This window comes from Sinohyriopsis cumingii, chromosome 15 (assembly GCF_028554795.1).
Source record: "Sinohyriopsis cumingii isolate HCF-2022 chromosome 15, ASM2855479v2, whole genome shotgun sequence".
Lineage (NCBI taxonomy): Eukaryota > Metazoa > Mollusca > Bivalvia > Unionida > Unionidae > Sinohyriopsis > Sinohyriopsis cumingii.
In genome coordinates, this window is record NC_142975.1 from 82,911,415 (window position 1) to 82,933,473 (window position 22,059).

The 22,059-nt window shown below is 34.6% G+C and overlaps 1 protein-coding gene across 1 annotated transcript; it reads left to right on the plus strand.

Moving 5' to 3' along the window:
* Positions 1-306: 306 nt before the first annotated feature.
* Positions 307-17,758, plus strand: LOC149782205 (translocon-associated protein subunit gamma-like). Its single transcript, XM_089933602.1, has 5 exons — positions 307-483; positions 5,951-6,077; positions 13,188-13,280; positions 13,771-13,902; positions 17,591-17,758. The coding sequence occupies exons 1-5, from the start codon at positions 345-347 to the stop codon at positions 17,655-17,657; spliced, it is 558 nt and encodes a 185-aa protein (XP_089789728.1). The 5' UTR covers positions 307-344; the 3' UTR covers positions 17,658-17,758.
* The last annotated feature ends 4,301 nt before the right edge of the window (positions 17,759-22,059 follow it).

Below are 22,059 nucleotides of genomic sequence, written 5' to 3' on the forward strand. Positions count from 1 at the left end.
TATATATATGTGTGTGTGTGTGTGTGTGTCTTTGACATATCAGTATAACCTCCTCTTTTCACACTACTGCCTGATATTTTGTGATAGAGTAAAGATTATTGTCCTTTACTCAATAATTTTCAGTTAATTTCAGATAGGCCCTTATTAACTATTAACACTAGTGTTTATTGTTGCTGCTGGCTTGTTGCTTTTGTTGCAGTTAATATTGCTTCATTTGTTTTCGACAACAACAAAAAAATATCCCCCGGAACCTATCCAATTCGCGTTTACATTTTAGCCTTTATCGATTCGGATACCTTTGAGCTTCTTCCGATTATTTTTCTTTCCATTATCGAGAGACGAAAATGGCAACCAAAAGCAGCAAGCAAAAGAATTTGACCAAGGAAGAAGAGCTTCTTCTTCAAGACTTCAGCCGAAACGTCTCCACAAAGTCATCAGCATTATTTTATGGAAATGCCTTAATTGTTTCTGCAATTCCAATTTGTAAGTTACGAATTCAAACAGTGTTTTCGGTTGAGGCATGGTGCCACGTATGCAAACCGGCAAAGTTACTCATATTATAAAAAATGGAAACAAACAGGTTATAAATAGAATTCTTGTGTTGTTACAGAAAGCACGATATTTTTCTGCTGAATCTGTGGTCATAAGATTCATGAACAGCCCAGTGAATCGAGAACAACATATTTTTTCAAGTGGACATTCGGCTAATTCAGACCAGGGTCCTACAATGTAATACATCGGTCTTTATGTTTTGGGCGTCGAGGTCTTACTGCTTAGATGACGGTGCTGCGTAGCATATTTTGATCTCGACCGACATCATAACAACAGTCAGAGTTTCAGGAATAACTCACATTCTTTGCAACCAAATTCTACAAATTAAAGTTATAATGTATTAGTCAGACTTTACGGTAACAGGCCGATTCGGACCAGGCTTGTTCGGTCCAAATTATCGGACTGATTAGGACCATGTGAAATATCAATAAGTTTCATCAGAGATTTAAATATGACACTTACATTGGTTTAAGACGCGATATTTCCCAGGTACATTGAGCAGTTCAAATATGCATTTAAGGAATCGATCATTAAATTGCATTTAAGGAATCGATCATTAAATTGTATGCAGAGCGTTGGGGACAAAAATCGCTAAAACAGTATAGGGCTTCATTTCAGAATAAAATGGGGACGTCAATTTTCAGCTCATTAGCAGCTATAACAGCTGTGAAGTACGACTTATAAAAATGACTGCATTTTATTAGATTAAAGTTCCGAAACCAGGAAAGAAAAGGAATCTTACTGGATACGCTACCTTAGAACATTGAAACCAAGCAGTTTAAACCAAGAAGACTAGAAAAAGAAAGCCATGCACAAATAAAATTTTCTTTTAAATAATTCTCTAAATTTGCTTAATAGCCTATAATTACTACTATAACAATGAAATATCCTGGATATAATTTGCACTTACATAAATTTACATAAATTAACAGATGTCGTAATGGCTCATCAATTTCTAGGTCAATACAAATATTTTCAGTATCCACAACAAGTTGAAATAAACAAGCTGAGACAATATAAATTTAAATGTTTTATTCCTGTAGAAACATCCATGTAAAATTTTGCAAACATAACTGTTTTTCTGTTTTATTTGTTTGTCTTGTCTGTGTTTTGTATTTGCCTTTGAAAAAGACTAATTAAGAGTCGAAAGTGCTCAGGCAAATTAGTTACTAGTTTTAGATACTAGTTTTGCACTGTTTGTTGTCCGTTTATATATATATATATATATATATATATATATATATATATATATATTAATGCTATAGTTAATATGGATTTTTTTCTGATTTCGGTTAGAAATTTGCTAACAACTGTCTTACGTAAATTTAAAAGCCGAATATCAACTCTTTATATTCTCTTAGTATGTCTGCAAAAAACAGTAATAACTACTAAACTAAATAATGTGTGTTACACGGTTTTTCTTATAATAGTTCACATGGTCCGAATAAGCCCATCATTTGGGCCGAATCAGCCAGCATTCACACTTATCCTTTTTTGATATCCTTTTCCTAATGAATGTCTCACACAAGCAAATGGACATATTTTCAAGTTTCATTGCCCCGAATTTCATTAGGCAGGAAAGCAATGGAAGCCAGGAATTCCAAAATCAGATTAAATTGAAGTATTATTCTTTAACGAAACAAAACTATATTATGTCTATAGTGCCTATTGGAACAGTAAGCAACATTTCGTTTAGTTCACGAAACATATCCCCACATGAACATACTTTGGCATACCTCGACTACCATCACTTTTCAACAAATTCAAATGTATGTCAACAAAATATCAAATTGTGTCTATTTGCTGTGTCACATTTTGATTCCACCAGGATAAAGTCAGCAGAGTAAGTATGTTAATTACACACAGATTTGTGGAAGAGTGTCGATATGGGGTGCCAAGTGTATGAGATATTTCTAAAACTTTGATTACTCGTTTCAGTGTCAATGGACATTGGAACATGCTACACAAGGCCATTATTTGTGCCACACTAAAACATAAATAACATGCAATACATCTTTCATTGTAGGACTAGGTCTTGGTGCAATTGTGCATCATGTTTGTTTATCTCAATTGAGTTTCTTTTTGTTTAGATCCTGCTCCCTAGATTTACTTTATTTCTGGTTTGACTCTGCTGGGGTTCTAACCCACAACCTCCCACATTCGAGGTAGACACTGTAACCACTAGTCCATTGGAGCAGTCCACTAGAAAATATGGAGGCAGCATTTTATTTGCAATACCCAGAAAATGATTAGTGTGAGCAGAATGTTTATAATTTTGTAATTTTCCCTTTGCTCAGTGCATTGGCATATTGGAGACCACTTTACTGCTTCAATATCAGTGATATGGTAATAAAACTTATTTGTACAGTGAAACCCTCACACAAAAATTCGGTTTTTAGAGGATTTTGGTTGACTGAGTTTTGTTTTAAACATTTATATGATGATAGGTTATATATTATATGGCCTGAGGTTTGAATGTTTTTGGACCTAACTTGGCCAAACCGTTACAACACAAAATCATTCATTTTGTCAAATATGCAAGCACTGTTGGTAGGACACTTGCATTTGTTTGCATCACTGTTATTTTCAACTTCATTCTTGTAGAATTCCAATTTCTTTAGAATATCTGAAACAGTCAATGTTCCAATACCAAATTTTGCCCCTAGTTTCATTAGTGTAGGATTCAGCACAGATTCATGCTCACTGATCAGACTATCCTGTAAGGATAGTGTAATACTACAAGCTTAGCTGGTTGTTTTGACATCTTCGCATTCGAAGACAAATGACAATCATGGCTACTTAAAAACATGTATGTAATGAATTTCGCAATTGAAAATCTGGCTTTTAGAATATCACTTTGTCAGTCTCTATTGGCAAGGTACCAAAAGCAACACCACATAGGTCTGGTTAAAAATGCACTGATATTTAATTTAGAAAAACAAACAAAAAATGTTAATGAATGGTATCAATCACAATTATATAAGCAGATAAACATAACCTTTCTTAAATGGTTTACCTACAAAAATTTATGTATGAATAATTCGCATAAAAAGCTGGCTCTTTTTCTGTGCTCATTTGCCTATTATCATCCCTAATCTGTGTCTGGTTGCAAGTATTGTTTTAACCTTGTTTGCCTTTGGGACATTTTCTGGATCTTTGTCTAACATATAAGCCTTGTCGAGTGCTTGCTAAGCATAATCTGTTCCAGCAAGTCTCATGAATTTAGCATGTAAAATACATTTCCAAGATTGAAGTGATTTTGGTTTATGGGGTTGTTTTTAATGAAATTGACATTTTTAATCAAATTCTGTTTCAGTATTTAGAGTTGAGGGAAAAAAAAAAATCATGGCCTTGAGGAGATTCTTATATGTTTAGGTTTCAAATTTGAGGAGTTTCATATTTAATGTTATTTCTATTTGAATAATAAAGGGTTTTTTTCCTTTTCTGTTTCCTTTCTGTAATATTTTAATCATTTTGCTCCTTTCTGGAAAAAATTATTTTCCCTGACAATATATCACATTAAATCAATATTCAATTAGAAATGAATTATACCAGAATGGGGTGGGAATGTTTTTTTAAAGCTCCACTGCTTGTTGACCATCCGTCCATCCATCAGAACAAGGTTGTTATCACATCCTCTCCTGAACTGTAGATGGAGGATTGCCATGAAACTTGAGAAACTTAATCATTCCAAGATCTTGTTTGTCGTAAATAAAATGGCTGCTACATGGATATCCAGTATGACTGCAACAGCAATCATATTTAAAATCTTGTTATTGCCACTTCTCCAGAAAGGATGGTCACATCAACCTGAGATTTTCTTTCAGTGACTTTTTGTGATGTCTGGTTGGTATTAAATTAAAATGGTGGCTATGTAAAGCTCAGTATGGCTACCATGTTGAAAATATTGCTATTCCAGCTCCTTTTGAATGGAAGGTAATAGCAGAATGGGTTTTTTAACATAAGACATCTTATGATGCCTAGTTGATCCTAAATTAAAGGTGCTGATCTGACTTTCAATATGTTGGTCATTGCAGTCTTCTTGTTATTGGTACTCCAGGATGGTTGATCATAATGACGTGGGGTTTTCACCACGAGATTTCTCATAATATCTACTTGGTTCGAATTAAAAATGGGACTGATCTGACATTCAGGATATCAGTTCAGGCAGCCATTTTGAAAATTTATCATTACTCCTCCTTGACAGAAAGTCACATCAACTGGTAATTTCATCAGATCTTTTCTTATAATACCTAGTTCATCTGACAAGAAAAAGGTATCAGTCTTGTGATCACTGCTAATTCTAAATGGATGGCTATACTGACATGGGGTTTTCACCAAAAGACTTCTAATGTCCCACTGATTCATAAGAAAAGTGGCTGATCTAACATAGCATGGCCACCACAGCAGCCAATCTGAAAATCTTGGTATCACAGAAAAATCAGCTGTAAAAAAAAAAGTTTTATCTTGTAGTCTAGAAGGTCTATTAATATTTTAGAGTTTATGTCCCTTTGGGAGTCTTGTCTTTAAGTCATAGTCAGATTTTCAATTTTTCTATAGAGTTGGAGGTGTAGAATGTACAAGTCTCTTTCATTAGGAATACAGCTGAATACAACCCTTAACTTGGATAAGCATGGATTCATATACAATGGAAATAAATGATACCTGGAGAGCTCTGGTGTTTATAGTCCCCAAGCACATTACTGTCAGTAGAATAGCTTATCATTGTGTTTCTTAATATATTTGTATTCATAAGGTGATTTCTTAGTGACAAAATTTGGTTATAGTTTATCTTCTAAAGCGTGTGATAATATGAAAGGGACACATTTAATACACATTTCACTTTATCTCTCAGCCTTGCAGATAAACATTTAAGATGCTTGTTTTATCAATGAAACCTATTGTTAAAGACCAAAACAAAGTTATTACCAGTTATTTCTGTGTTGGTTTGCCTGGACAATACCAATTTAAGAACTTGATAGGCCTCACTATTGGCAGGGGATGCATGTGCGTTTTTTTTACTCAGTAAAGTAAACTTACCATTGAAATAATCAGGAGCATTTTTATGCAATGGCAGCTCGGCCTTGTGAGATCTTCCATCTCATTTTTTAAATATCTTTTCTCTTTAATCATTCTTTCTTATATAATACGATAAGTCTGGTCAGTAATGTTGAATTTTAAAAAAGATTTTGAATATTAGTATTATGCTGTATTTATTTGGCAATAAGTGCATACCTGTAAATGAATATGACCTTTACTAATTTCAGAAATAAGTGCTGAAGCTTATTTGACAGTATTTGGGGTCAAGGTTTTTAACTTTTCAAGTGTTAGAAATTGATACTGAAGACTGTAAATGTTAAGCAAAATATAATTAATGGCTGTCAATCCATTTCTACAGGGTTGTTTTGGAGAATTCATCAGATGGACTTGTACCAATCCGGTATCATTTTTGCCGTTGGAACCATCGTCAGCACATATCTTGTATCTTTTGCTTACAAAAACGTCAAATTCGTCTTGAAGCACAAGTAAGTATTTCATGTCTAACTGTTGAACATTTATATTTTGTAGCTTTGATATTAGGACTGAAATGATTCATCTATATATCAATGCATTGATACTTTTGCTGTAAAGATACATATATCGATACAATAGATGGAAAATTGATTCAAAATGATACTTATTGTATGTAAATTATTTTAGTTCTATGCAGTCATGAATAGTTATTATTAGTTTGCCTTGTTATTCTTTAAATTTATAATTTGTAGGTAACAGCATTTGCAGTCCTAAGCACTCGTTTTTATTAGCAAAAGCAAAAATGACTATTGAGAATACTCACTCATCTGCAAATGAAAACAAAGTTAGTGACATTGTTCCCAATCTTCCCACACCACCATTCCATGCTAATTAGCTTAATCCAACATAAAGGATAGATTCCAAATGTGTTCCTCATGTATAATGAAGTACTTAACTAATCATTTAATAACCACTTTTACACCAAGTTTCTGTGTTGAATTTTATCCTGTCAATATGGTCAGTTTGAAAGCACAAAACCAGTGTGTCACATGGTGAAATATGTTACACTTAAATTCTCATTGGTGGTTATTGTTTGTTCCAGTTCCAGTGAAATAATAACTACCAATCAGGAATTAGTGTTGCTTATTCCCTGCGTGACAAACAGGAAGTATTATTGCAAAGCAACAGAGAAACTTCATGCAAAAGTCATTTGATGTGTAGTACTTAAACAGAGATGCTGTTGGGATGTGCAATTGTGTCAATCCTGCAAAACTCAGGTTAACAGTGATGCAAGAAAACTCACGCAAATTAGTTGAAAGTCCCTCATATGAAAATGTGCTTGGCGAAGTGTACAGCTTATATAACCATTCTTATCGCAACATCTGTTTTTCAGGTAGGCAACTGTTTACACATTTGGGTTCTTAAAGCATGACATAAATTTGAGTGGCACATTGTGCCCTGGAATAAGCATTATGGTGTAGTTTAAACCTTCCATGAAGGATGTTTTACAAATGCGTGTTTAAATTACAGGCATCCTAGAAAACCCCAGTGTCTGATTCCTGGCGTGGTTCTTTACATTTTCATTCAGCAAATACTGGCTGGTGATAGTGATGATGATAACACTTTTTAAAGTTACGAAGTATATTAGATTATTAGAGATAGCAGTGAGTGTTTTGAACCCGAAAATGGTGTTAAATATGATTCAAATGTGCATCTTGAATGGCCGGAACAAGATGGCATGGTGGTCAATCTCTCTTTCAGTGGTATTTTGAAATCACACATAGAAGGGGCAGAATACTGTGCCTCATTAAGATACAGACAATTTAAAAGAAGAGTGTAGTTTTCTTTCTTTTTATTAATCACTCAAGCCCTGCGGATCATATTCTACAAAACCATATATATCCATATTAGGGGTTAAGATAAACTGAATAAAAAAGGATGAAAAAAATGAAGTCAAGATAGTTGTTTGAATACCTCTGTCTGTACAAGCAGACTTGGCACTGGTGGACTAAAAACCCTAATACAACATTGTGGAACAGATAAAAAGATCTGGCACTGTTGTCAACAAACTACTGATTCAAGATAGTAAATTTATGATAGTGAAAAATCCTATTTTGGGGCAGATGTGTGTATCCAACAGACAATATCTGTGAGCTATGGAAAATTGTAAATAACAGCCACAAAGATCAGTTCCCCAACATCTTCAAACTGAGAAGGCTAGCTATGCATATGACCCATTAGAAGGAAGCACATAAAAATATTCATACACAGATAAGGAACAGAGTATGCTCTGAAATAATTAACAGATTAATACATATACAACTAGAGGTGGCATCTTTAAAAGATTTTGATTTTGGTAGAATTCAAAAAAAAGGTGGAGCAAGAAGAAACAGACAGATATTGAAATGTTATGCAAATATTGAACTGTGAAAGTTTACTCCTCTCCCTCCTTCTTTCTAGTCCACTTCTTTTGATGACAAAGGGTGAAGTCCCTCTTAAGATAAAATCCTGGCAGCATCTCTCCTTAAATTGTACATGGGGAACATATTTGGACTTTCTTCATATGCAGAGATATTTAACCAGTGAATGAAGGTGCTAATGAAATAAATAAAATTAGCACAGAATCAGCATGGGGCAGATATTTAACCACTCAAGTTTTTTTTATAGAAATTATAGAATAAGACAGGGTTTTATCAGTAGTTTTCCTTCTTCACTAATAGCCGTGTCCACAGTAGTCTTTTGCATCTGCAGGAACTACAGTGTGATAGATTTTGTTGGTATTCCTCCTCATTCCCATGCCTGGATTTGTTCTAGATGAGATTTTCTTTGCTTGAAGAAATTGCATTATTTCTTCTGTTTTAAAGATAACATTGTAATGTCTTCCAAGTTTAAATGAGACATGAAATTGGTAATAAGCTGTCAGAGCATACATGGCATGCAAAACAAAGGGCCTGGTGGCTAAAGTGAGTTAAATGGAGCCACCATTAAATAGCCTAAAACGTTGAATAAAACTCCATGACAACCAATGTTGGATAGTATTTTTGTTTCCTTGTTTTCGATGAGAATTGCATATAAATATATGATAACTATATCTCTGTCTGTAATCTGCATACTGGAAATACAGACAGTATGTCAACAAACATAAAGGGGCACCACCGACCTTCCAAAGATGGAAAGACCATCAATTTCATAAGTGTATTGATATGTATCATGTTGCAGGCTGTGTATCATGAATGATATTGATATGCAACACAGGTGTATTGTTTCACCCCTGTTTGATGTCTGATTATATTGGTTTAATGGCACTTTTAATATTATTGGCTATATCATGCAGAGGAAATGGGAGCTAAGTACCTTTTCAAAGAACACACAGGTAACTGGCCTGCATGGCTATGCAGGTATTGAAAACATTGGATTAAGAAGTCTGATGTTCCACCAGCTTAGTTACCATGATTCTCGTAGCTAAGATATTATAAGGGCTAATGGCTGGAATGGGATATCTTCCATGATTTATTCTACAACTGAAACTTTAGAAGCATAATTCTCTCTTGCCCATTGCAAAAAAAGGGGGTCTTTTCTGAATACAATTGGGATTTGCAAAAGAAATAAAGGTAAGGCTTGAAACCACGAAGCAAGAAATTTACACATTCAGTTGATTTTCTCACTGCATTTTTGAGAAATTAGTGTGAATTGCGTTTTATAGAATAGAGCCCTTGTCTTCCTTGAAGTATGTAGCTTTGATGTATTTATTTGCTGTTTAAAGCCCAGAGCTGCAGTTTATCTTCAATTTCACCATTCTTCCAATCTAAAGTTTGGAAGGATGGAAGTTGCTCATTCCATTCTGTTTTGGGGGTGCTCCAAAAGTAGTGATGTGATACAATTGACAAATTTCATTAATGAATAATCTGATAATGATAACATTCACACATGGCACATAAACTGATCCAAGAGGGAATGAAGTGATGCAGGCCTGCTTTTTTAAAGTGGATCTGAGAAGAAAAAGAGTGTATTAGATAAACTCTGGTGAATAATGGTGATCATATGGGGCACTGGAATAATTTGAAGAGTGAACTTGGGCTGAAGACAGTCTAACACAGCATGGTGTTGGCTTACTATGTTTACAATGGTAATGCCATCAAACCTTGTATTCCGGCTTTTGACTGAAATTTGTTGACCAACAGTTGTCGTCTATCAACTTAGGATTAATTCATACACATGTGAGAAATGGCAGGGTTTTTCAGTTTAAACGAGAAATTACATTGCTCATATTGTGATGAAATGTTGATGTTATATGGTTTTAACCCAGCGATGCTTAAGGCCAGTACCTTTCAAGATTCTTTATTACTCAGATGATATTACAGATGACTTTTTGCTTTAGTCCATTACCTTTCTGGTTTTATTTACTTTGAAATCATGAGGTATTGTTGTTCAAGCTGAAACAACATGTGTATTTATAACATCTACAAACACTCAAAAAGAAACAGATGCAGTCCAGTAATAAAATCGTATTAGTGGAAACATATCTCTTCAGCTTGCTTGAGTTTCAGGTAGTATTTAGTTGGATGTTTGGTTTATCTAAACTTTTAACATATTAGCTTTATCATGTTGAGGAAACGGGAACTAGGTAGCTTTCTGATATAAAAACAAGCAACTGGTCTGTGCAAGTATCAAAACTGTGACCCTTGAATTGCAAGCTATTATGACTCCCACTTCTGTCATATTTAAAACTTTGTGTCATTGGTCATTTTCAGAGATGCTGCCAGGGCACATGAGTGTACAAATCATGCAAAATTCATATGAATTTACTCACCTTAAGATGGGGCCCCGAGTGGTCTAAAGCGCTCACCGTTCCGGATCACTGCCATCTCACCTCTGTCTGCGTGGGTTCAAGTCTCTGGCTCTGCCAATGTGGATATGTGAGAACGCTTGCCGGTAGCTTCTCGTGGGTCGGTGGTTCTTTCCGGGGTTATTTCGGGTTCTTCCTCCACCAATAATACTGGCTGCCATGTATAGCCTATCTTGTGCTGAAAACTGGTGCTAAACCCTACAACAACTAACCTTAAGAGCAGTGATGCGTGTGAAGTTCTGCAAATTAGTTAAGAGTCATGCAAAAAGAAATGTAGTCTGTGCAGTATATAATTTTTATATAATTGTTACAATAAAATAAATAAATCAGAATCCAAGAAAAGTTAAGCTGTAAGGATACTTGTTTGATCAAACTACCTCTGTCTATTCCAAATTATGAATTTGTAGGTAAATACTGAAAGATGCTTGGAAATCCCACTAACACAGAAAAGCATGTACTAGAGGGGTTCTGCAGTTGATGCCATAGTTACATTTCTGCAAGTGCAAACATTGATTCATATGCGGAACGTGAGATTATAGCCTGGCATTGCTAGATGGACAATTATTCACTGATTCAGAGGTCGTAGGTTTGATCCCCGGCTGAGTCATACCAAAGACTTACAAAAATGGTACTAACAGCTGCCTCGCTTGGTGCTCAGCATTAAGAGGTTAGTGTTAGGACTGGTCAGCCTGGTATCACGATAATGTGACTGGGTGGGACATCATGCTACATGTCTGCGGAATGATGCCCCAGTGCTGGACATCACTATAAACTGCCACACTGCAGACATCGTAGCGATATGACTGAAAAATTGTTATAGCTACGTTAAAAAAGTCCAAATCACACTCATAGATTCAGATTCAATTCAGTGCTGGTGCAGATGTGCAAAGTAAATGGCAGAATGAAGAATGGATTTTCTGGCCAGATGGAGGCTGATAATTCTAAACAATGTTTGATGCCAGTTTAGATAAACTGTCAAAGAAGAAACTAACATTTGATGGAAAGGTTTAGAAATTTTGGCTATAACATTACATATGATTACAACTCAAAACCAAGTCGGGATGGTATCATGTATAATATTTGTAAGAGTTCGGGATATAAAAACAGTTTTTTTTTTACATCTGGAGTTTTAGGATATACACTTCTACACGATGTGCTTAATCACCAGATGACATGCATTTTGAATCAGAAATATTCGTGAGACTAGTGAACTGTGGAAAATTGTACAAAACAACCATAAAGAACAGTTTCCGTACTTTTTAAAGATGGCTTAGCTTACTGTGCATATTCCTGTCGTGACTGAGAGTGGAATTTTAGCACAGGACAATAATCCTATACACATAATGAACAGATTAAGCGTTTGAATGAATGAAACAGTTGTGAAAATGCACAGCCATTCGTTGTTAAAACAAAATTCTAGGCAGCCACAAAACTAAGCTACAGTGTAACTTGGGCCAAACACACTAATGTACATTCTGTGTCCTTGGGAAAGGCACTTGTCTCCCATTTCTTTGGCATGATATCACCATTGATGATACATGTATAACCAAATATAAAATGTTGAAAGTACCATAAAAAATGAACTCGCCAGCATTATCAAAAGAATCGCTTTTTATGCAATACCATATATGAATGGTTTCTTAAAAGTCATTGGTAAAGTTATTTTTATGCAGCAGTCACCTTTATCTGTCATTTTAAGATGCAGTGACTTGCTTCAGATAGATAAACAAGATAAGCTGTTATAAATTGCACCATGTTTAACATAAGCCTAGACAATGAAGAGTTTGATGTTTACAATAAAGGTACCAAATGTTCATAAAGCATAACGCTTATGGCAGTAATTCATGCCGCAATGTCCATCCCATGTTCAGATTTATCACTTAAGTCACACAATACCAGGCATGGTGATTTGTTTTTATCTAGTTCGTAATTTTTGGAGAAAAATGCAAGAGAGCAATGCTGGTGTTGGTGGCTGCAGCATCAGATCAGTGCTATAATTTGCATGGAAAATAATGGCCAAATTTTTGTTCCAACCCATAACCCAAAATGTTGAGACGCATTTCATACAACACTAGCTGTCATTTGTATTTGTTCTTCTTATCCAAAAACTAACATTTGTTGACAAACTGAGCAGCATAAGTGAATTTTAGAGATTTGACAACCCCTTTCCCTAACCTACCAGAAATCATCTTGAAGCTTTTTCTTTTGCCTCAGAATCACAGGACTGACAAAAAAATTATTTTGTTTTTATGAAATAATTAAAAACGTGTCATTCCTATAAATTTACATGTGTATTTCGTTTTTCTTCATACTGTAACTTTTCGTTGTTATGCATGAAGTGTCGAACTTGTGTGTCATCGCCATTCCAGTATAGGCATTAGAGCCCAATTCATTGTATGATGGAATCAGTACATACCACACGGATTTCTTTAGGAAAAATTTCAGTTGGATATTGATGAAAAGAATAGCTAATTTCTGCTGGAGGATTATGCACAACCATTTGTCTGTTGAATTAATACATATATTTTTTCAAATCTTTTTGCAAAATTCTGGCCCAAAAAAATAGAAAATAATAAAGAGGTCAGGAGGGGTTGAAGAATGCATGAAATGCTTGTGTGTCTTTATGGATTGTTACTGTTTGTGTTTGTATCTTTCTTTGTGCTTTTATGACAATGTGAAATTTCATCAATACAGTATGCCTTATAGTGAGGGTCAAGTCTAAAACTTGATTTTAAGGACAATGCAACAAAACTAATATTTTGTCCTCTTTGCACAGGGTGGCCCAGAAAAGAGAGGAAGCAGTTTCACGAGAGATGATGAAGAAACTTGCAGATGATAAGAAGATGAACAAAAAGGAAAAGGATGAAAGGTTTATTTTTATCTTAACCATTCATTGACAGTGAAAGGGCTGCTAAAACTTGACACTATATAATTTACACTGTATGTAGATAATAGCAGTTGGCAGGTGTTTAAACTAAAACAGTCTTAATTGATATTTTCACTCAAGAACTTTCATTCAGGTAAATCTGTATTCCAATCTTTACATGGGATCTGACAAAATTTAAAGATGTAAAGTCATTTAATAAATTGATGGTGAACATTTAGAATAAAAATCACTCGGCTGGCACTTGTAGAATGGATAGTAAATGCGCAGGTTACTTCCCCTTTCATTTACATTTTCATAACCTTTCATTTAAATTTTGTTCAGCAGTCTTTTAAATTTACTATTGTGAGCTAACTTTATTCAGTACTTGGAAGACACCAAAAGTGAATGTTGTTGATACCCTTGAAATTGTGTGTGTTTGGTTTAACAAAAAGTTCACATTCCCATAAAAACATCATTTTAATTTCTTCTTCAGAATTTTATGGAAGAAGAATGAAGTTGCGGATTACGAGGCCACAACATTCGCAATATTTTACAACAACGCCCTCTATCTGGTCCTGTTGATTATTGCCTCATTTTACGTTCTCAGGAATTTTAATCCCAACATGTATCCTTTTTACAATGGTTAAATTGTCATGTTCTTTGTTGACGTCAACAATTCTGCACCCATAACCCAGGGGCTGCCATATTTTGAATTTAGGTATCAGCGTTCTATCACACAATAGTATATGTCCCATTTTTCATGCGTTTGTTCTATAACTATGTCCATATTTCGCAAAGAAAAATAATCAAAAGTTGTAACCATTATTAGAAAAAAGGAGGTTTTAATGGAAAATTGCTTTTGTCTGTTTCCTTTAAACAACAAATTGGTTAAAAGTTATTTAATGTTTTGATAGTACATTTATATTTAATTTGGATATATTTTGGTTTCAGATATTAATGAAGTACACATCACAGTGGTTTGTCAGTGTATCTTGTTAATATGAAAAGTGCTAGATATTCCTAAAGTAGTTACAGTAAGTTTGACAGCTTTTGAAACATGGATCTCCGTAATATGAATTTGTCTTCATTTTGTGCTGTATATTTGAACATTGTTCTTCAACATGATTTTTTTTTGCAAACGGTTCCAAAACACAGCGTCAGTTAAAGCTATGTTAAAATCCAAATCACACGCATACACAGCATCAGTCACACGTGTGAAATTGATTGGCCTATATCTGATTGGTGGATTTCAATACAATTTTAGAATATTTCCATTTGTTTTGCATAGTGAACGCATATATGAAAAATGGGATTTTGTTTTCTTTTGAAGCTAATTCATATTACAGTGCTTATTCTGGGTTGTTAGTTGTAATCTTGGCTACCATGTTGTTATTTGTAGTAACCATATTTGTTAAGGGGTTTCCATGCTACTGGGAAATCAGGAAAAAGTTGGGGGAAAGAATGAGCTTTTTCCCAACTATGAAAAATCCTTTCATTTTGCCTGGAATTTTTAGCTGCACTTGATCGCAGAAGGAATATGTAATTTATAATTGAACTGATAGTAGGTTCAATTTATTGAGTTCTTATGAGAATTTCAGAAGTTGCAGATAACTTAAGTCTTTGGAGGTACAGATGTTGTTTGGATTATATGGGTGCTTGCCTTAAGCATATTGTTATAGTTAATTGTGTTTTAGTTCTATCTTTTGTATCCATTTTAATCATCATAGATTGTATTCAAATGTAACAAATGTCAGTCTGGTGTCACAACTATGTCAGCAATTATTTCTGTAAGAACCTATTTTAAGTTCTGAACTTATTTCGATCTCTGACTTGCATAATTATTTATTGCATTATTGCGCTCGATTTAAATCTGACCTTCCTTGTATTATTATTTTAATTAGTATTTTTGTATCAAATAAAAGAGATGGAATAAAAGAAAATTTAAAAAGGCATCCAAATCCTATCTCTGTAAAAGCTAGTGCTGATGTGTCCAGTAAACACATTTCAATCGAACACTTTTAACTATTATGTCCAAACTACATTAAATGAGCTACTCATTCACAAAAATGGATACTTAGTGATTTAAAAACTTTGTTTCACAGATATGGTTCATTATGGAGAAGCAAGTTCCAGAGTTTTTCGTGAACTTAAAATTCCTCAATTGGCACTCAGAGATTTTCTCAAGGATGTGAATTTTCACTATTACTTATTATGAAATAATGGCTTCAGTATTTTACAAGTAGAGCAATAAAAAAAAATAGACATTGACAGTTGTTTCATGAAGTGTTTCAGTTTCTTTTAAAGCAGTCTTGTTTTGTTGTGAATTATCCACAACAAATAGCAGTGATTTAGTACACAGTGTTTTCACACGTACACCTGATGGTTGTTGAAACCTCTTGGACTGTTGTTAATGATCCTTCAGAGGTTGGGCATCTTGAAAAAAAACATAAACATTTAACTTCTATGTATTAGACCCGGTTGGTCTTTCTATACAAATATTTCCAGTGTGGGGCAATTCTAAAGTGTCTAAATGTCAAATGGGCATAATTGATATTTGTTATCAGGGTTGTCCTTGATAATTTGTTTTAAAATACAGAGTGTTGTTTGATTCTCAGTTACACTAAGTTTACACTGAAATCCCATGTGACCGCCTTGTATATGTGTACACACCAGCAAGATACTTACGTTCCTCTTCTGACAATCTTATGCTCATTATTCCCACTATGAAAACAAAGTCATATGGACAGTGTTCTTTTGCATACCAGGGCCCAGCAACATGGAATGAATTGCTCACTGAACTTAGACACAGTGATCACATTCAAGAGGGCTCTCAAAACTCACTTATTTCGACTGCAAGAACAAAGTTAAAGACCTAATAATGTTTCCTACCTGAAATATTTTCAGCATGTTTTTTTATTTTTTAATGTTTTTCTAATTTCATGTTGTTTGTTTTTGTAATAATATTATTATGTTTCTTATCTTATAAGTGTTGTCTAATGTTGTAAAGCACTTAGAGCTTCTAAAGATTAGGCGCTATACAAAGTCCTCATTATTATTATTATTATTATTATTATTATATTTGTTTATACTGAGGTCTATATTCCTGTCATACAATACATTTAAATGGAGAAAATTAAACGGCCTCATTTTGCTTAAAATTGTACATTCTAAAACTGCAATAATTTTTTTAAGATTTACTGTACAAATGAAAACTCGAATTGTTTGTCAAACACATTCCTGCATTTAACCATTTGTACCCAAACACCCCTTATTTGATGCCCATTGTTATGTCCCTGAGTGAAATGGTGAATCTTTGGGCTGGTAGTTAGCTGTACATGTGTGTTTGTTGGTAGATGTCCAGTAATTGTATATGTATTTGATGCCCATTGTTATGTCCCTGCGTGAAATGGTGAATCTTTGGGTTGGTAGTTGGCTGTACATGTGTGTTTGTTGCTAGCTGTCCAGTAAGTGTATATGTATTTGATGCCCATTGTTATGTCCCTGCGTGAAATGGTGAATCTTTGGGTTGGTAGTTGGCTGTACATGTGTGTTTGTTGCTAGATGTCCAGTAAGTGTATATGTATTTGATGCCCATCGTTATGTCCCTGCGTGAAATGGTGAATCTTTGGGTTGGTAGTTGGCTGTACATGTGTGTTTGTTGCTAGATGTCCAGTAAGTGTATATGTAGCTATTGGACTCCGGTTCCAAGTTATGACCAAGTCCAAGGAGATAACGATGTACTCGGAGGCTGAGCAATTCTGTGAAAAGCACCAGTTGTTTTCTGAATCCTCTGTGAGGTGGAGCAAAGTTTGCTATGTTAGTTCTATGAGTAATTTTGTTAGTAATTTTGTTCTCACTAACAGATAGCAAAACATACCCTTTTTTTTAACTCAGCCACTTCATGAAACTTGTGTAACATACATAATAGTAAAGTTCACAGAGAAGCCTTACTGTCCTGTATAACTTTACTTGTGCAAAACATAATGCCTTGTATAACCTTGCACAGGCAAAACATATAGTCCTGTGTAACCTTGCACAGACAAAACATACTGGCCTGTGTAACCTTGCACAGACAAAACATTGTCATGTATAACTACGCACAGGCAAAACAGTCATGTGTAACTACACACAGGCAAAACATTGTCATGTGTAACTACACACAGGCAAAACATTGTCATGTGTAACTACACACAGGCAAAACATTGTCATGTGTAACTACACACAGGCAAAACATGCTGTCATGTGTAACTACACACAGGCAAAACATACTGTCCTGTATAATCCTGCCTCTTTTATCCTTAACCAAATGACAGCAACTACATCTTCTCAGTGGGAACTGCCTGTGGACTTCTAGCTCTGTTTTCCACCAGCACCAAGTAGAGTCCAGGAAGAAATAAGCTAAAAAGAAGAGTTGCATTTAAAATTAGCTGATTCATTTTTATTTGTATGATAAACTCAGAAAATAAAAGAAGTTTTAATAAGTATGTATTGGTTTTCATTCCATTCAAAACCATTGTCTCGTGTTTAGTCTGCATGATTTTAGAAACTGAAATTGGAGGGGCTGCATGTGAGATATAGATATCATTCCCCAGGCTACATTGTTATCATCATCATTTTTGTTGCTTGTGTAGGTGTTGATAAGTTTTGGCTTTCTACTCCGATTCACTGAAACAGTTGTATGTATGGACAGCCATTGATCTTACTATTACCTTAATCTTTAATAAAATTTCTGATACTTGCCAAAGTAGGTCACGTTGCCTTTTTTGATGCTTTATAATTCTTTGTTTAGCTCATTTTTCTGACACTTTTGTTTGTACAGTTATGAAACTTTGAATGCATTTATTATGAGATTGATCATGTATATGCAGCAAGTTGGCTATAGTACCTATTTTTTTTTGGAAAATGTGAGCAAGATCCACATATTAATGAGGTGATATTGCATCTTTTTGGTTAAGTTTGTTACCATTTAAATAGCTATAATTTTTTTCAAATATTTGAAGAGGTTTGTTTTAGAGACTTGTATGAAAAAAATGATAAGGCTGGTAATATAGACTTGTATGATAAAGTTGATAAGGCTGGTAATATAGACTTGTTTGATAATGTTGATAAAGCTGGTAATATAGACTTGTATGATAATGTTGACAAGTTTGTTATAGAGACTTGTATGATAATGTTGATAAAGCTGGTAATATAGACTTGTTTGATAATGTTGACAAGTTTGGTAATATAGACTTGTTTGATAATGTTGATAAAGCTGGTAATATAGACTTGTATGATAAGTTGATAAGGCTGGTAATATAGACTTGTTTGATAATGTTGATAAAACTGGTAATATAGACTTGTATGATAATGTTGACAAGTTTGTTATAGAGACTTGTATGATAATGTTGATAAAGCTGGTAATATAGACTTGTTTGATAATGTTGACAGGTTTGGTAATATAGACTTGTTTGATAATGTTGATAAAGCTGGTAATATAGACTTGTTTGATAATGTTGATAAAGCTGGTAATATAGACTTATATGATAAGAATCTAGAATCAGTTTGCTTATAATTACATGTGGATTCTGTGACTTTGCATCTGGTTGACTCACCTTCATACCTCTTTGATCAGACATAGTCTGTAGACTTGTATGGTCAGTATCTCAGACAAGCTTGATTATTACTGACATCCAGAGAATTGATGAGCATTCTGACATCTGATAGATTTTGTACCACTCTAAAGTCTGCTTTTGTGATCAGGCCATGTTGGGCTTCTTTTTAAAAGAGTGAGCACTTGTGAATGAACTCTAGCCATCATTGAAATATGAATAATTTAATGTTCGTGCCAGTTTTAAAGTGATTAACAAGTCGGCCAGACTTCAAACCAGACTGATCAAATCTGACACTCTACATTCTGTTCCAACAGATGTTGACACCATGGTACTAATGAGAAAGATTATGGAACATTCATTGTGAAATAAATTTATAAATCAACTCTTTATCATGTTTCTAAGTGATATCCAGAGATATTTACAGTTAATAGCTTTTGCCCACACAATTTAGAAAATATTTCTTAATTTTAAAATAAATGTACATTACATTTTTAAAAATCGGAAATTTTCCAAGCTCATTTCTCTATCAAAAAGGAACTGATTTGTAAAATTTAGCTAATACAAGTGATTTTTTTTCTTGTCTTGTCAGAGCTTCAAGTTACTACATATTCTTTTTTATACACCTGCAGTAAGGTCAAGCATATTATGTTTATGATGTCCATCTGTCTGGCATATGTCCAACTATGTTGGCAATTTTTGTTTCCACATTCATTTGAGTTGTCAAAAGTCATTGTTATTGTGACTCAACAAAACTTTGGTTTTTGTAGAATCAAATTTGTTCTGGAGTAAGTTCCGTGACCAAACTTAGTGGATGGCTTGCACACAGAATAATAAGGAAACTTTAGAGTATCGGGTCTAAGGTCAGAGGTCACGGCCATGATAAGTATAGTAAGAAAAAAATTGTTTCTGCACATTAAGTTCAGTTTAGCGTCGCATACCTTGACCAAAGTTCGATCTCATTGTGACCAGTTGGTATTTATCTTCCTAGTTCCTAGTTACCCACACCGTATTATAGCTTACCGGGTTCTACACTGAGGGTGCGAGTAAGGGAACTGTTCAGGCTGGGGGCCCCGAGTGGCCGAGTGGTCTAAAGCGCTCTTCGTTACGGATCACTGCCATCTCACCTCTGTCTGCGGCGGTTCGAGTCTAAGATTCAGCCAATGTGGGCATGTGAGAAAGCTTGCCAGTAGCTTCTCGTGGGTCGGTGGTTCTTTCCGGGTTTTTCCGGGTTCTTCCTCCACCATTAATACTGGCCGCCATGTATAGCCTATCGTGCTGAAAAATGGCGTTAAACCCAACAACAACAACAACAACAGCAACTGTTCAGGCTGCTCTAGCTGGAAGTACATGTATACATGGTGGGATCTTGAGAGGTTGTAGTTCCTCAAAAGCTGACCTGTATGTTATTGCTTCCACGAGATGACCAGTGTTCACTAATATTTTGTAATCAACATGTCAAATCCTCCTATTGATCATAGGTAACAAATGCATGCGTCATCATTAACTCCAACCCCTATACAATATATATATATATATATATATATATATATATATATATATATATATATATATATATATATATATAGCATGTAATAATTATCATCAATCATCATCAGTTGTTTCGATATAGAACACTATATTGGATTCAAAAGCCTTGTTTATATGAACAATTAGGTTGCGAGCCTAATATTTTCTGAATTTACAAGGTTGATAAATTAATAATAACTAATAATATTTATCTAAACTACTCATTCTTAAGTCTTTGTGTATCTGACACTTTGAAGTGAAACTATATTCACCCTTCTGTGTATTGCATAGAACATACTCTGCCTTTAACTAGTTTGTTAGTCTTCTTTACCTACCAGTCTCAACTTCGATTCTATAAAAGGTCAATTATAATGAGTTAAGCGTGAACAAAATGCGCTTTAGACTGAAATGAACCAATATTTACATTCAGGGCAGTTCTTATAACGTCGTTACCTTTGAATCCAATTTTGAAAAAGTATCCGTAGATCTTTGAATTTACCGGTAAATTTGTCAGTATTACCCATCTCTTAATTCACCTATACTTCGCAACATTTCATCTTGAGAACTGGGCCACTGGCGGCCGAGTTGTCTGAGGCAGTTGCCTTTACAGATCACTGACATTTCACTACTGGCGGCGTGGGTTCGAGTCTCTGGTTCGGACAACGTGGATATGTGATCCCGGGTGTGGGTGGTTCTTCCCAGGGTTATTTCTCCGCCTATTATAGTCTTCTGTATATAGCTTGTCATGTGCTGGAAAATGGCTTTTAACCCATAACAAGAACGACCATCTAGAGATGTAACAGTCTTTAAAATAGTATTTGACAAAAATGTCACTTATTTTCAATTTGTACGATCTTCTTCCATGTTTGTAAATAAATCCAATAAGTCCTACGAAGATTTTAGAAAACAAATAAATGTACTCTTTCGATATTATTTGAATGTATAAAACCCCATACGTTACAAAAGTAGTTACAAATTAGTGATATAGGTAATATCAGAAATACCCGAAATAGTGTTATATATGTTATTGGAGATCCGATGTCACTGACATGTCGGTTGCGAGATTTGTGTAGTCATGTGACTAGCAATGCCAATGTTGAGTTCCAGGTCAAATATCATCAACGCTATATTTTCACCTCGTCTGTCATCGGATTAAAGATATAACGACTGTTATACTCATAATTTCTGAGAAAATAAATCATCTTCCCATCGATTTGATGCTGATTTGGTTCGACATAAGGCCATTCGAGTTTGTTAGGCCCACTAGTAATCGGCTACCCCAGGCCGACTCCACATATTGTTGGCGAATTCCAACTTTTCGACAGGCAGATAACTCTGACCCTACACCCCAACATAAATGTCCAAAGATCAAATATAGGGTGGGAAGGGTGATAGAAAACGTGGATTATCAGTAGCCTAGGTAACGTGACCAAACATATTGATAGCACATATCTGTAGACCTCAAATATACATATGAATTCAGCCGAAAGACATTAGAAAGGACATATTTTACATACATTCTCCCCTTATTAGAATATGTTCATTTTGTATGGGACGATTATTTGGCTGAAGACTGTTAAATTAGAGAAATTTAATTACAAGCATTGATAATTGTGATTGGTCTGGCAGTAAATGTTTCATGTCGTAAAATTTGTGAAGAA

Coding starts and splice junctions, on each gene's coding strand:
- LOC149782205 (XM_089933602.1), top strand. CDS start 345: ATGGCAACCAAAAGCAGCAAGCAAAAGAATTTGACCAAGGAAGAAGAG. Junction 484..5,950: donor TGTTTCTGCAATTCCAATTT/GTAAGTTACGAA, acceptor CCATTTCTACAG/GGTTGTTTTGGAGAATTCAT. Junction 13,281..13,770: donor AAAAAGGAAAAGGATGAAAG/GTTTATTTTTAT, acceptor TTTCTTCTTCAG/AATTTTATGGAAGAAGAATG.